This window comes from Mangifera indica, chromosome 16, assembly GCF_011075055.1.
Source record: "Mangifera indica cultivar Alphonso chromosome 16, CATAS_Mindica_2.1, whole genome shotgun sequence".
Lineage (NCBI taxonomy): Eukaryota > Viridiplantae > Streptophyta > Magnoliopsida > Sapindales > Anacardiaceae > Mangifera > Mangifera indica.
Window position 1 is genome coordinate 13363460 of NC_058152.1, and position 13399 is coordinate 13376858.

General features: G+C 33.0%; 2 protein-coding genes and 1 pseudogene across 2 annotated transcripts; 2 read left to right on the forward strand and 1 right to left on the reverse strand.

Annotated features, from left to right (window-relative positions):
- Positions 1-236: 236 nt before the first annotated feature.
- On the forward strand, positions 237-5166 carry LOC123199026 (annotated as a pseudogene).
- Positions 5167-9203: 4037 nt separating this feature from the next.
- LOC123198844 (PLAT domain-containing protein 3-like) lies at positions 9204-10008 on the reverse strand. The gene is given in 4 exon segments (XM_044613636.1): positions 9204-9648; positions 9651-9752; positions 9755-9800; positions 9873-10008. Coding segments are annotated over 4 exon segments (534 nt in total). The 5' UTR covers positions 9939-10008; the 3' UTR covers positions 9204-9328.
- A 1765-nt stretch (positions 10009-11773) lies between these two features.
- LOC123199027 (NDR1/HIN1-like protein 13) lies at positions 11774-12574 on the forward strand. The gene has a single exon (XM_044613822.1). It carries the CDS (start codon positions 11774-11776, stop codon positions 12572-12574), a length of 801 nt encoding a protein of 266 aa, XP_044469757.1.
- Positions 12575-13399: the final 825 nt, after the last annotated feature.

A 13399-nucleotide genomic window follows, 5' to 3' on the forward strand; every position in this document is an offset into this window, starting at 1 on the left:
TAATAAGTTATAATCTTCTTCAATGACAGCCATTCCAGGAGACTTTTTCTGTTCATCTCCTGGGCTCTGGCTTGTTTGAACCAAATTTCTAAAGTTGTATTAAATTCAATTCTTTGTTAAAGTTTTGAAATTTTCATTTTAATCCCCATGTGGAGTCGCCTTCTTCTTCTTAACGCTTAATTTTCTTCTGCTTTGATTGGTTTTTTTTAAATTGTTTTTATGATAGAATAGCAACAATGGCTAACCGTTCACCAGACAAAAAATCTGGTTGCGGGTTATTGAACGCGGTGTTCGGGCGGCGGTGGTCGCGGAGGACCACCTCCACAGGTTCAATTCCGATTATCAACAGCAAGGAAGAATTTGTCAAAATGCCGAGCTTTAACTCAAAGAGAAGAAGAAACAGCACAGATGAGAGTACTTTAATGGAAAACCAACCTGAGAACTTTCTAGAAACGTCTCAAAACCGTAAGCTAAGCCTCCTTCGACGACTCAGAAACAACTAAAACCGCCGCAGCAGCCGCCCCGGAAAGCTCCTGAATATGAACAAAAACGACTTCCAAAGCTCAGGCTAACCATATGGGGTATGTTAACAGTGGAAGAGAGTTCCAAAAGAAGCCGTGGGGATTTCCGGCGAGCTCGAAAGCATGATTGTCGAACAACAGAGGGCTAGAGGAGGTGGAGGAACGCAAATCTCATCAGGGCGTCGTCGAGCAACATGATGCTAGCCGGAAATTTAGGAAATTTAAAAACAGGCGGCGGAGGGAAAGAAAATTTATACGATCAGTTAGATAGTTATCTTCCGAAACCGAGAGAGCAAGAAATGAGCAAAACGTCGCCGTCTTCTTCTGCCGGAAAAGCTAATAACAACAAATATTCGAACAGCGTGATGGGAAATGTGGTGAAGACCAAACAGAACAATGATCAGCAGGAAAGTTATAAGCCGAAACCGGAGGAAAACTCTTCGTTATGCAGGGCGCTATCGACGAGGATGGATCCTGAGCAGTTGAAGATAATGGGAAATGAAGACTACAAGATGGGGAACTTCGCAGAGGCGTTGGCATTGTATGACGCGGCCATTGCTATCGACCCTAACAAGGCGTCGTATCGGAGCAACAAAAGTGCAGCATTGACAGCTCTGGGAGGATTCTTGAAGCAGTTTTTGAATGCAGAGAAGCCATTCGGATTGAACCTCATTATCATCGAGCTCACCATCGTTTAGCTAACTTATACCTCAAGTAAGAAAATCATTTTCTCCATTTTCATTCTCGCATATTTCCATTTACATAAGTGTTTGAATCCATCTAGGATGTGTGAGTTCACAGTTTATCTCAAATTTTATGAGTTGGCTTTGATCAAATCTATTCGAATCAGTCAATTTCGGATTAGAGCTTCAATTTAATACTTTGGCTCAAAATTGATTAATTTGTTTATACAGTAATATTGTATACTGTATATGACATTGTTTACATCTGGCATAGACCCTTCGGTGATACTGTATGTCAACTTGGTTGAAATCAAATCCACCACTGTATGTAAAGTTTTCTATTTTCATTCATACGGTTTCCACCTTAGTGTTTCTTAGATATATTAATACCATGAATACCTTACACGTACTAATAATACAAAAACAAGAACATATACAGAGGTTTCAAATTAAGTTGAGCTGATTTCTGGGCAACTCTAGTTCGAACTTGTTCGAATTAGTATGTAATATCGTTGGAAGGCTATCAATGAGATAATAGTATTATTATAGAGATAAATAGTATTATCAATAGATAAATAAGTTGAACTTAAATCAAAATCAAAGTATGATTTAGATATAATGAAACCGTACAATATTTATACCCGTATTTATTCTCCTTGTTATTAGGTATAAGATTACTCATATTTATGCATACTGTTTGAATGCAAGGATTTTACTAATTTTCTCATTGCAGGTTGGGGGAAGTCGAGAAGGCTATATATCATTATAAACATGCAGGGCCAGAAGCCGATCAGGTTGATATTGCCAAGGCTAAATCGGTTCAAGTACATCTTAACAAGTGCACAGAGGCCAAAAGGCTACGAGATTGGAACACTCTGATTAAAGTGACAGCGTCCGCCATATCAGCCGGAGCAGATGCAGCGCCACAGGTTCATTCATCAGACAGTTTTTTTAAGTGTAGTGTTGTTATCATGAATCTAAATCTTCACTATTTTTGTTGTTTCTCTGTATATAGATTTTTGCTTTACAAGCTGAGGCTCTACTGAAACTTCAGAGGCACCAAGATGCCGATGAAGCCATGAAGAATGGTTCAAATTTTGATGTCGACGATTGCACTAGGTTTTTTGGCCCCATTGCTAATGCCAATTTGTTGGTTGTTAAAGCTCAAGTTAATTTGGCTATGGGCAGGTTAGTTCATTTCTACATTTGATACCAAAATGATTGGAAATAACGTTGAATCATAAAGAATTATTGTCACAATATTTTAGATGAATATTATATGTATATATTTTCAGTATATAATTTCAATATACAAATAATGTGTTATCATATGATTCGATATTATTTTATATTTAATTCAAAATCTTTCAATCACATCTTGACACATCATCTATATATCTAAATTATATATAAAAAAATGTATACACATTGTTTTATTGTTTTTGTTATTCTAATAATTTAAATAGGGGTAAATTCGAATTGAATAGATTGGGTTTAAATCTATATTCAACTTGAATAAACCAAACTCAAGCTTTTGTCGGTGGTTCTTCAATAAAACTCTTTTTTTTTTTGCTATTTTTTTTTCCTTCAAGAAGGATTAGTCATCTTCTCCAACAAGACTATTCACCATTCAAGTTGGTTTGAGTTTAGATTCGAACTGAATCAATTTACTTGAATCAATGTTTGGTTTGATATGAATCAAACTTGATTTGAAACTTCAACTTTATAGTTTGGTTTGAATTCTCTTCTAATATTATTGTTTATCTCGTCAATAATACTAATGATGACCTTCTCGCCAAAATGACCTTTGAACAAGCTCGAGTTGGCCTTTGAACTGTGCTCAAACTAGCTCAAGTTTGGGTTTGACTCAATTTGAATCAATCTTAGGCTCAAGCTTAAACCCAAACTCATAATTCCAAATTCGAATTGAGATCAAACTATCTCTTGTTTGGGCTTAACTTAAAGTCGTATCCACCCCAGCTAGTCAACAAGGATGTGGCATCCAACCTAGGTTAAAATACAACATGAATAATGACTTGATTATTCATTAACGAGTAAAGATATGTATGAAAGTTTTATATACAGTTTTGTATGCAAAATGATGGGGAAACGGTGTTACAGATTTGAAGATGCTTTGGAGGCGATACAGAAAGCGGCAAAACTAGATACGAACAACAAGGAGGCGAACATTGTGATGAGGAAGGCTAGGGCAGTGGCGGCGGCTCGATCAAAGGGCAACGAACTATTCAAAGGAGGAAACTTCGCCGATGCATGTGTTGCATACGGTGAAGGACTGGACCACGATCGGTACAACTCAGTTTTATTGTGTAATCGAGCAGCTTGTCGATCCAAACTTGGCCAATTTGAGAAAGCCATTGAAGATTGCAATGCTGCGCTACACTTGCGTCCCAATTATAACAAGGCCAGGCTAAGAAGAGCCGACTGCAATGCCAAGGTGACTAAATCATTTTCCAATGAGCAATACTATGCTGCTTACACAAATGGGTAGACACATATAAAAGTTATTATGTGATTGAATTTTATTTTATCATTAATTTGAAATCACTCGATCACATAATGATATATCATGTGTATAACCATTTGAGTAGTCAAAGGTGAATGCATATAATTTTATTTTTTATCAATTCATATATTTTCGCATGTCTATTTACTATAGAATACTACGAGGTTATCACATCAGTCATATGATACTATGATGCAAACGAGCCAAACCTATTTGAATAGTGCTTGGCTCAAGCACGTTGAGATAATATCATCTTAGTTTAAACTTGAGCTTGAGATAGAAATAATTAGTTCGAATTCGGCTAAAAGAATAATATGTTAATCCCTTTAGTTTTAAAAAAATTATTTTAAACTCTTATAACTTATATATTTATCAATCATCCCTTTTTTAAAATTAAGACATAAAGATTATATTTGAAAATTTTAAGAGCTAATTGATATTTTTCATGAAGCAAGTTGTGAGCTCACTAGCATACTGAGCCAACTAACATCAAGAGGGGAGAGGTGATTAGTGTTGGATATGATTTGAGTCGGCTCAATTAATTTAGTTCAATTTGAATTAGTTTAATTTGAATTCAAACTAAATTCAAATTGAAATATTTGGCTTATTTTGAAATCAAGTTAAACTTAAAATAGCAGGTGTTCAACTCACGTTTGATTCAAATTTATAGTTAGAATTAATATTTCAAATTTGTGGCTCAATTATATTCAAATTCGTTATTTTGATCACTTTGAATTTATAGTTCAAATTCGTGGTTCAATTTAGTTTGAATCAGTAATTTTGTATATTATTTAAATAAAACAAGTCATTTTGTCAATGAAATACAAATTCAAGCTATAAATTTGAACAATGAATTCGAACTAGATTGAAGAACAAATTTGAACCATTGATTTAAACATGAATTCGAGCTAAATTTAAATTGAACTAAATAGAATCAATTTTTATTCGAATCAAACTTGAGCTAAACTATTTTCTATTTAAGCTGAATTTGAGTCAAGAAATATTTGAGTTCGATCTGGTTTGTATTTGTCTCTAGAGGTGATAATATCACCTAATAGAGGGGAGAGGTGACAATATGACATTTAAGAGGGGTGATGGCGAATTTCATAAAATGATGTTTAGATCCATGAAGTTTCAAAATTAACCGTTGTTTTAACATGAACATAGAACTAAAATGTTTTGAGTTTTGGATGTAGCTGGAGAGATGGGAAGCTTCAGTGCAAGACTACGAGATCTTGAAACAAGAAAATCCCGAGGATGAGGAGGTGAATAAGGCTTTGCTTGAGGCCCAAACCCAGCTCAAGAAACAGCGAGGTGGGCCTTGATCCAAGTTAGTACAGAGATTAAATCAAGCCCAAAACAAAACCCAAACAGAACAGAAGCTGCATTAAAGAAGTAATGTTTCGTGTACTTATAATAAATATTAATTTGAATACCAATAATAATATGTTATTATATGATTAAATATAATATTCTTATTAATTTAAAATCATTCAATCATATACTGACACATTATTATTAATATTCATATTAGAATTTATTATAAGTATACATAACATTACCAATTAATCAAAACAGTGGAAACAAAAAATTGTATAGTTATTTATGTGTAACTTTTTTTTCTTTTCGACTATTTATTTGGTTTTTAATTACTTTTGATATATTAAAATGATAAAATTGAAAAATCTTTCGTTGTTTTCAAGCTAATCATCAAACTCATCCATAACCCCGTAATATATATAAAAATGATATTATTAACAATGGGCCAAAGGACTCATTCTCACCCAAAGGAACAACGGCTTCTCTGATACTCTCTTTCCCTCTTGATGATGTATCTCTCTCTGATGGTGTTTTCAGTACTCGTCTCCAACATCGATTAGTGGTGTTTCTTTTTCTTTGACAAAGACGCACTATCAATCAATGCTAGACGTATCACCAAAGAGGAAGACGTTATCAAGAGAGAGAGAAAGCACTAGAGAAGTCATCGTTCAATGGAAAAATACCTTAAAATTTTGAAACTATAAGGGCGATAATATAAGTTTTCAAAATTTAATCTTAGAAAAAATTTATTAGTTTTCTAAACTAATGGAAAAATAAAAAAGTTTTATTATTTTTAATATATTACTAGTTAAATAAAAATTTTACCATTAGAATTTAATTGATTCTGTCAATTTTAACTTCTCATAATTGAAAGTTTAGATTTTTAATAGTTAACGAATACTAATCTGAAATACATCAACCTTTAGACGGAAAAAGTCCTCTGGCCTTAAATTTGTTGTAGTAATTGAACTAGACTTTCATCTGTTAAAAAACGATGTCCAACTGGTAAGACCGATCTATCAAACTGAAAAAATAACACTATATACATATATTCATATTTGAGTCCTAGCATTTGGAAAAAAAAAAAAAAAACAAATGTTATGACAATGCATATGCTTGACTGTGAATCGGATAACCATCGGGTCTTGGTCCAAATGCCAAAAATCTTACTTCCACCTAAGGTTTATTACACTTTTACATTTTTTAACCTGTCAAATTTTTAAAAATTTAAATATTTATTCATCTATTAAATTTTTATTATTATTAAAAATAAAATTATTATTTCAAAATTTTATTAAAAAAATTATCTTCTTTTTCTACATAAATTTGAAAATCTTTATGTTAAAAACCCATTGAGAAGAGAGAAAATATATCGGTGATAGGATTGATAATACACTAGAGTGTATTTTCAAGAGAAACAATTGCCAAAAGAAGAGAATAAATTTTTTAAGTTTAAATATAATATTTTAAATTTTCAGAGGACGGTTATTAATATTAAAATATGAAAACCCTAAACTTTAGAGAGGGAGGAAGGATGAATCAGTTCTTAAACTTGAAAAAATATAAGACTAAAGAGAAATTATAAGTTTTTAAAATTAAGATAGAAAAAAAAGATAATTTTTTTCATATAAAATATTTAAATAATAATTTTATTTTTAATAATTATAATAAAATTTAATAAAGAGATAGATATTTAAAATTTTTAAAACTAAATATATAAAAGTTTAGAAATGCATTAAACCTTACAAGGGAATTAGACTTTTGGCCTAAATTTATTATATTTTATGGAAACCCTATTTTAAAAGTTTTTTTAAGATCTATGTAACTTCATTATATCCACCGTTATCTTATAAATTGATATAAAACTTTTCAAAATGTAATAATTATTTAGAGACTGAAAGTTACTTTTCGAAAGTAATAATTATCGAGACACCGAGAGTTTTCACTTATCAAAGACAAATAATCTCGCTAAAAATCTTAAAACCCCTTCAAATCCACATGATGAATTTTTAGATTATAAACCCACTTTTGAACATATATTTAATATGTTATTATATTATTAAATTTTATTTTAAACCAAAGGATTTAATCTCTCGTATTTTTCTCATTTACTACCACCTTTAATTTTTTGAAAAATTTTAGTGTCACTGTCTCTTTAGCTTAAGATTCTAGATTGTTACTAGCGTCCTTCTCCATCCTTCTTTGGCATCCGAGATCGAGCTATCGTGGCATCCCCTTCATCTTTTTCCCATTTATCTTAGATCCAATGCAAAATTCGATTGAAATCAAGGGAGAGATCTTGCTTGATTTTTGTCGAATTCGCATCAACAGGAGGGAGAGGGATGCTGTGAATCCTCCCTAGTTTATTCTTCGGTTTGTCTGTTCTTGTCCTCCTTGGTGACTTGCACAATCCTTCTCGTCGATTTCCATCACATTTTGCATTGGATTAGAGATCAATGGGAAGAAAATGAAAGAGATGTCATGACAGTTTAATCTTGGAGGCCAAATACGGAGGGACAAAAATGCTGATAATGACAACAAAAATTAACAAATAGATAGATATTTAAATTTTTTAAAGTTAATAAGCCGAAACTAAAAAGGAAAAAAAAAAGCTTTCGGTGATAATAAGTCCTTGGGCCTTTATTTTATCCCTAAGCCCAGAGAAGTTATTCCCATTAAAGTTCATTGCATTTTTAGAACGGTACCTCTTAACTTTTAAAAATTTAAATACTCACATGTGATGAGTAAAATTAATTGTATTAGTTAATATTATATATTTTCCTCTTAAATTTTGAAAACTAACAATTTTCATCAAAATAAAACTTTAAAATGTTTCATTTTTCCTCTAAATTTTTTGTTCTCCTTCTCCTTTTTTTGGTGTCGTCACCAGTTGATTCTTTTTTTCTTCCCTTTCATTCTAGTTTTCAATGCCTTCTTCTCATTACTTCATCCAGTGATAAAAGGGAAGGGAAGAAAGAAGAAAACCCTAAAGAAGAAAAATGTAACATTTTAAAATTGAAAATAAATAATATTTTATTATTTTTAATATTAATTAACAATTTTATTTTTTAAACTTAACTGATATCGTTAATTTTAATTGTTTATGAATGAGTATTTAGATTTTCAATAATTAAGAGGGACCACTTTAGGAATGCAATAAACTTTATGTGTGAATAAATCCTTTGATCTATCATTAATTTAAAATTATTGAATTATTTAATGTCATATATCAGATATATACTTGTTTATATATTTAATGCCAAACGACTATTTCCCACCCAAGGTTTGATGTTTTCTCAAAAATCCCCCCTTTAACTATGGAAACACCAAATACCCACTCATGGCCGGTTAGATTTAACCAAACCCTAATACCTGAAAATTTTATCTCATTTTGCCCCCCTAAACTTTAAAAACTAAAATTTTTCCCCAGCCTAAGTTTTAAAAAATGGCAGTTTCATCCTAGGGTTTGGTTTTGAAATCTCTGGTGACCGTTCCGGCTCCATTGCCGATGCCGTCTCCCTCCCGAAGCAGCCCTCTCCTTCCGGCGAATATTTTCTTCCCATTTGGAGGCTCGATCGGCGTCGGCTTCCCTTTGGGAGACGAAGAACTTCGTCTTCCTCGACGAAGTTCTTCGTCTCCCCAGGGGAAGCCGACGCCGATCGAGCCTCCAAATGGGAGAAAAACATTCGCCGGAAGGAGAGGCTGCTTCGGGAGGGAGACGACATCGGCAATGGAGCCGGAACGGTCATCAGAGATTTCAAAACCAAACCCTAGGGTGAAACTGCCATTTTTTAAAACTTAGGCTGAGGAAAAATTTTAGTTTTTAAAGTTTAGGGGGTTAAAATTAGATTCTATTTTAGTTTATTTTAATATTATAACAAAAATGACTATTTTACCCCTACTACCGTTAGGGTTTGATTAAATCTAACCGGTCATGGGTAGGTATTTAGTGTTTTCATAATTAAAGGGGGGACTTTTGAAAAAACATTAAACCTTGGGTGGGAAATAGTCGTTTGGCCTATATTTAATATAATACTCATAATATTTTTGTTTGATGATTTACCTTGCATACCCCTAAAATTTATAAGAAATGGTTATTAATAAATTAATGATATTAAAAAATAATTAATGGTCATTAAAGACAAAAACAAGAAATTAATAATAACAATCATCTTAATTATTAACTACTCATAACATCTTAAGAAAAATACACGGTAGATTTTCACTCTTACTCGTTATCCAACGGTCTAAAAACCAGCTCCACATTCACATTATATATTTCACATAGCAGAAGACAAAGACTTAAATTCTCTTTTACCGCCGTCGTGTGGCCGCCGATCAGCATAATAGGGACAATAGTTTCTGATAGCGGTCAACTCATACGGCGCCGTATCGAGTGCCAGCCACTGCTCCACCGTGAACTGCTGTTGAGCGCAAGTTGTGTGGACTCCGGTTGATGTGACCTCGACGTAGTTAACATACCATCCATGATGCGGCCCAGAGCCGTCGGATGTGATATTTATCGCGCAAACGGGTGAACTCAAGCACCACCCTCTTCCACTGAAAATGTCCAAATTACCCCTCTCGAAATAGTTGTGGCCGGTTCCATCAAGCCTCCCCATGCCTCCAGATTTGTAATCTCTAACCCCTCGCCGTACACGTCATACAATATCAAGCTGATGATCGAATCAGTGCCACCCTCAAGATCGAGCCCGTTCTGATGTACACCGTATACACACAATCATCTCCATCCTACAAAGATCATAACAAGTAAATATTATCAAATCGATAACACAGTGCGTAAACTATGAATGTTTAACTTACTGAGAAGGCGATCGTGGCGGAGGAGAGGAGGAGGAGGAAGAAGAAGTAGAGAGTCTTGGAAGCCATGGCTGAGTGTGTGGAGAAGTGAGTCTGCTTCTAACTTTATATTGAGAAAATTAAATTAAGAGACACGTGTTAATTTTGGAAATGAATTTATGGGTTATAATCAAGTGCAAAACAAAGAAGGGAACATCTATGGAAGGAAATTGCAAAAATGGCAAAATCGGAACATTTACCAAAAACACCAAACCACCTCCTGATGATAAAGGTTGGTTCGTGTTCGATTAGAATTTTATATGGTCAATTTAAACTCAAACACGATTAAATTAGCTAAAAATATTATCGGGATTCATTAACAAAATAAATAATATAACAAATATAAAAAATAATATTAATAATACAATAAATAATATTGTTAACCAAACTCGACTTAAGTTATTAACTAAAGTTTCATATCAAATTCAACTGAAATTGAGTAGAACACCAAATCAATTATAATATTTTCTAAAATAAAAAAATAGAATGATAAAATAAATCTATGAAAGTGATTATTTTGAGGTGGCAGGCAATAATTGGTTGGAGATGAAGAGTGAGTGTAGTGGGTGATAGAGGTGAGCACAGAATATCAGCAATTCTAATAAGTGTGAAATTACTAGATTCACCTTGGAATATGCTAGATATGATGAGTGTAGGGACAGCACCATCTGTAAAAAGGATACGATAAAAACAGTGTAGCGATAAGGGGTAGAGGCAATTTCCCGAAGAAATTGATGAGATTGTCTGTATATTCATAATTAAAGTATAAGAGCATATTCCATTGGAAGATAAAGGAAACCCAAAAGTGAACCATGTGATGAACGGTGGTGGGCTAACAAAGACCTAGTACAAATCAGAATTTTTTTTCTTAATATATTTTTAATCTAGATCCAGCCTTGTCTTTGTCCACTAGTAGATTAGTCCGATTGGCTGGCCGTAATAATGACATGGGTACTATATAATTAAAATTTAAAACAATAATATTTAAAGATATTCAACTATCATTTTTTATTAAACTGATCAAATTTTATTTTTTTATTAAAATATTATAAAATTTTACTGTTTTATATTCAAATAGACAACATTGGGCCCATGGGTCAGCCCACTGTCTTATTTTCCTTTAAAATATTCAATTATTATAATTTTTATTGGGCTATTTATCCACAGATCATGTTCTAAGGCCCTCGGCATAGCTTGCAATTTTACAGGCCAAGACTCTGCAAACCGTGCTAAAAAAGTGGGCCTAAACTGTGTTACAAGCCAGCTCGACACCCTTAACATGTCTAATTGTGAGAATTAAAGAGTAGATTTGATATATTAATTCGTCGGTAGAAAAGAGTGAATTTTTATTTGTGTGAATTGAATTATAGTATTTTGTGCAATACGTATTTCTTTATATATATATTATACAAATACGTATAAAATGGCTATAATACTATATTATAACAGATAACTAGAAACTGCTTCATAAACAGTATACACATAGCTATTATCTAAACCAGTTTACAGTTAATTAATTTAATTAAAATTGGGTTAACAAATTGAATAAAATTTTAAAAAACGCCTACGAAGTTTAAATTTAGCAACTAGAGATGATAAATTAAGACGTTAATAGATAATTAATATAACTAATTAAGCATTAATTAGTTTCATTGCCTTGACCAAGTCTCCACCATTCAAATTAATTTGGATGACCAGTAGGTCATTTCTCATTTCTCACTATTATTCGAAAACTGAAAACATGCACCATCTTCCAAGTTTCCGGCACCTCCTCCCATGCAAACCCTAAATTTCATATCTTCTTCTTTTGCTTCTTGCCCTTGCCGCCGTAAACCCTTCTTTTTTACGCCGCTCCCCATTTGTGTATGGAGGAGCGGATTCCAGATATCGGTGGTAGTAGCATCAGTGGCTACCACCTGCATCCACCACCCAAGGACCACTACCCAAATCCTTTATTTGATAGTAATACACAACCTATAACATTTCAATCTAAGCAAGGAGATGAATTGAGTACATACGTGGTACATTTTCCCAAAGATCAAATTTATCGTGTTCCACACCCCAAAAATGCTGAGATTTTTGAACGTTACCGTAATAGTTTGGCGGCAGGTAATAAAAGATCGGTTTGCACTCGTGTCTTGTGGATTATTATGATCTTGGTTATCATTGGTGTTATCATGGTCATAACCCTAGCGATTTTGAAAAAGGTTTTTAGCCCTAAACCGATTGTTTTCTCCATCTTGAACATGCATGTTACAAACAAATCACGAATTGAGTACAACATTTTTCTTAAAGCAAGTAATCCTAATGAAAAAGTTACAGCTAGTGTTGCAAGAAGTGATGGTGGTGCCTTGCTATTTTTCAAGACAAGAATACTTGCCACAGGCGACTTTCCGAAATTGCAACAAAAACGAAGCAATTCAAATATCATTCATTTGAACCTAGTCGGATCAAAAGTTGTACCTAAGGAGATTCGCCAGAGTATCAACGGCAAAAAAATCAATCATCAAATTTCATTGAATCTTAAAATGAAATTTCACACCGATATGAATTTAGGGTTCTTGAATCTTCAAAGCAATGACATCGATATGGATTGCAAATTCAAAGTTAACACATTGAGGGGCACAGGTACAAGGATTTTATTGCAAAATTGTGTGGTTAATTAATTGTGTTCATGCCATAGGAAGATTTTTCAATGTATGAATTTATTTTCATGACGTTTGGCATCTGATTGAATATTTTAAGTGGTATCAGAGGATGGATTTATTGTGTAATTTTCAATTTTTTTTTTTAAAGCTATTATCAGATTTATGATTAGATTAGGTTCATTTGTTGCATTCAAACTTGCTATCTTGGTTCATCAATTTATCAAGTGATAATTTTAATTTTTCAAAATTATTTTTGTGTTTAAAAAGTATTTTAATTATGTTTTCGTTCCTCGGAAAATTTTAATTACATATCTATAATTTAAATATATGATCAGTGAACTCATCACGCACGAGTTAAACAATGGATTAAAATGCGAAATCTAAAACGTGGGTTTAAAGGATCAGATTCTACTCTACACTCTCACAAATAGATTTAAGTGCACATAATAGCACCTTCTTATAGGTCCTTATAGTGGGTTTTTCAACTAATTGTTCTAGAGTTTATTGGTTTGGTAGTTGGTTCTACCAATAATTCCTCGTCACAAACACACGTTTGATCAATTTATTCTTTTGTTGTTAAAACTTAGTTCTGGGCCCAAGACCAATCTACAGAGGCCCAATTAATTCTTTGTAATTTTAAAAGCCTGCTGATCCAGTTGTGGGCTGAAGCCCAAAGGCCTAAACCAAATGAATAATCTTAAGCATGGAGGTGTGATATGTTATTGGCCTAATAACGTTATTGAAGGAAGTAAAACCGTTGGATCTCATCTCACTATTGAGGAGATTCAGTATTGATTACTGGCCTAGCAACCAAGACTTGATTCAAATTCAAACTTAAATCGA

Coding starts and splice junctions, on each gene's coding strand:
- LOC123199027 (XM_044613822.1), top strand. CDS start 11,774: ATGGAGGAGCGGATTCCAGATATCGGTGGTAGTAGCATCAGTGGCTAC.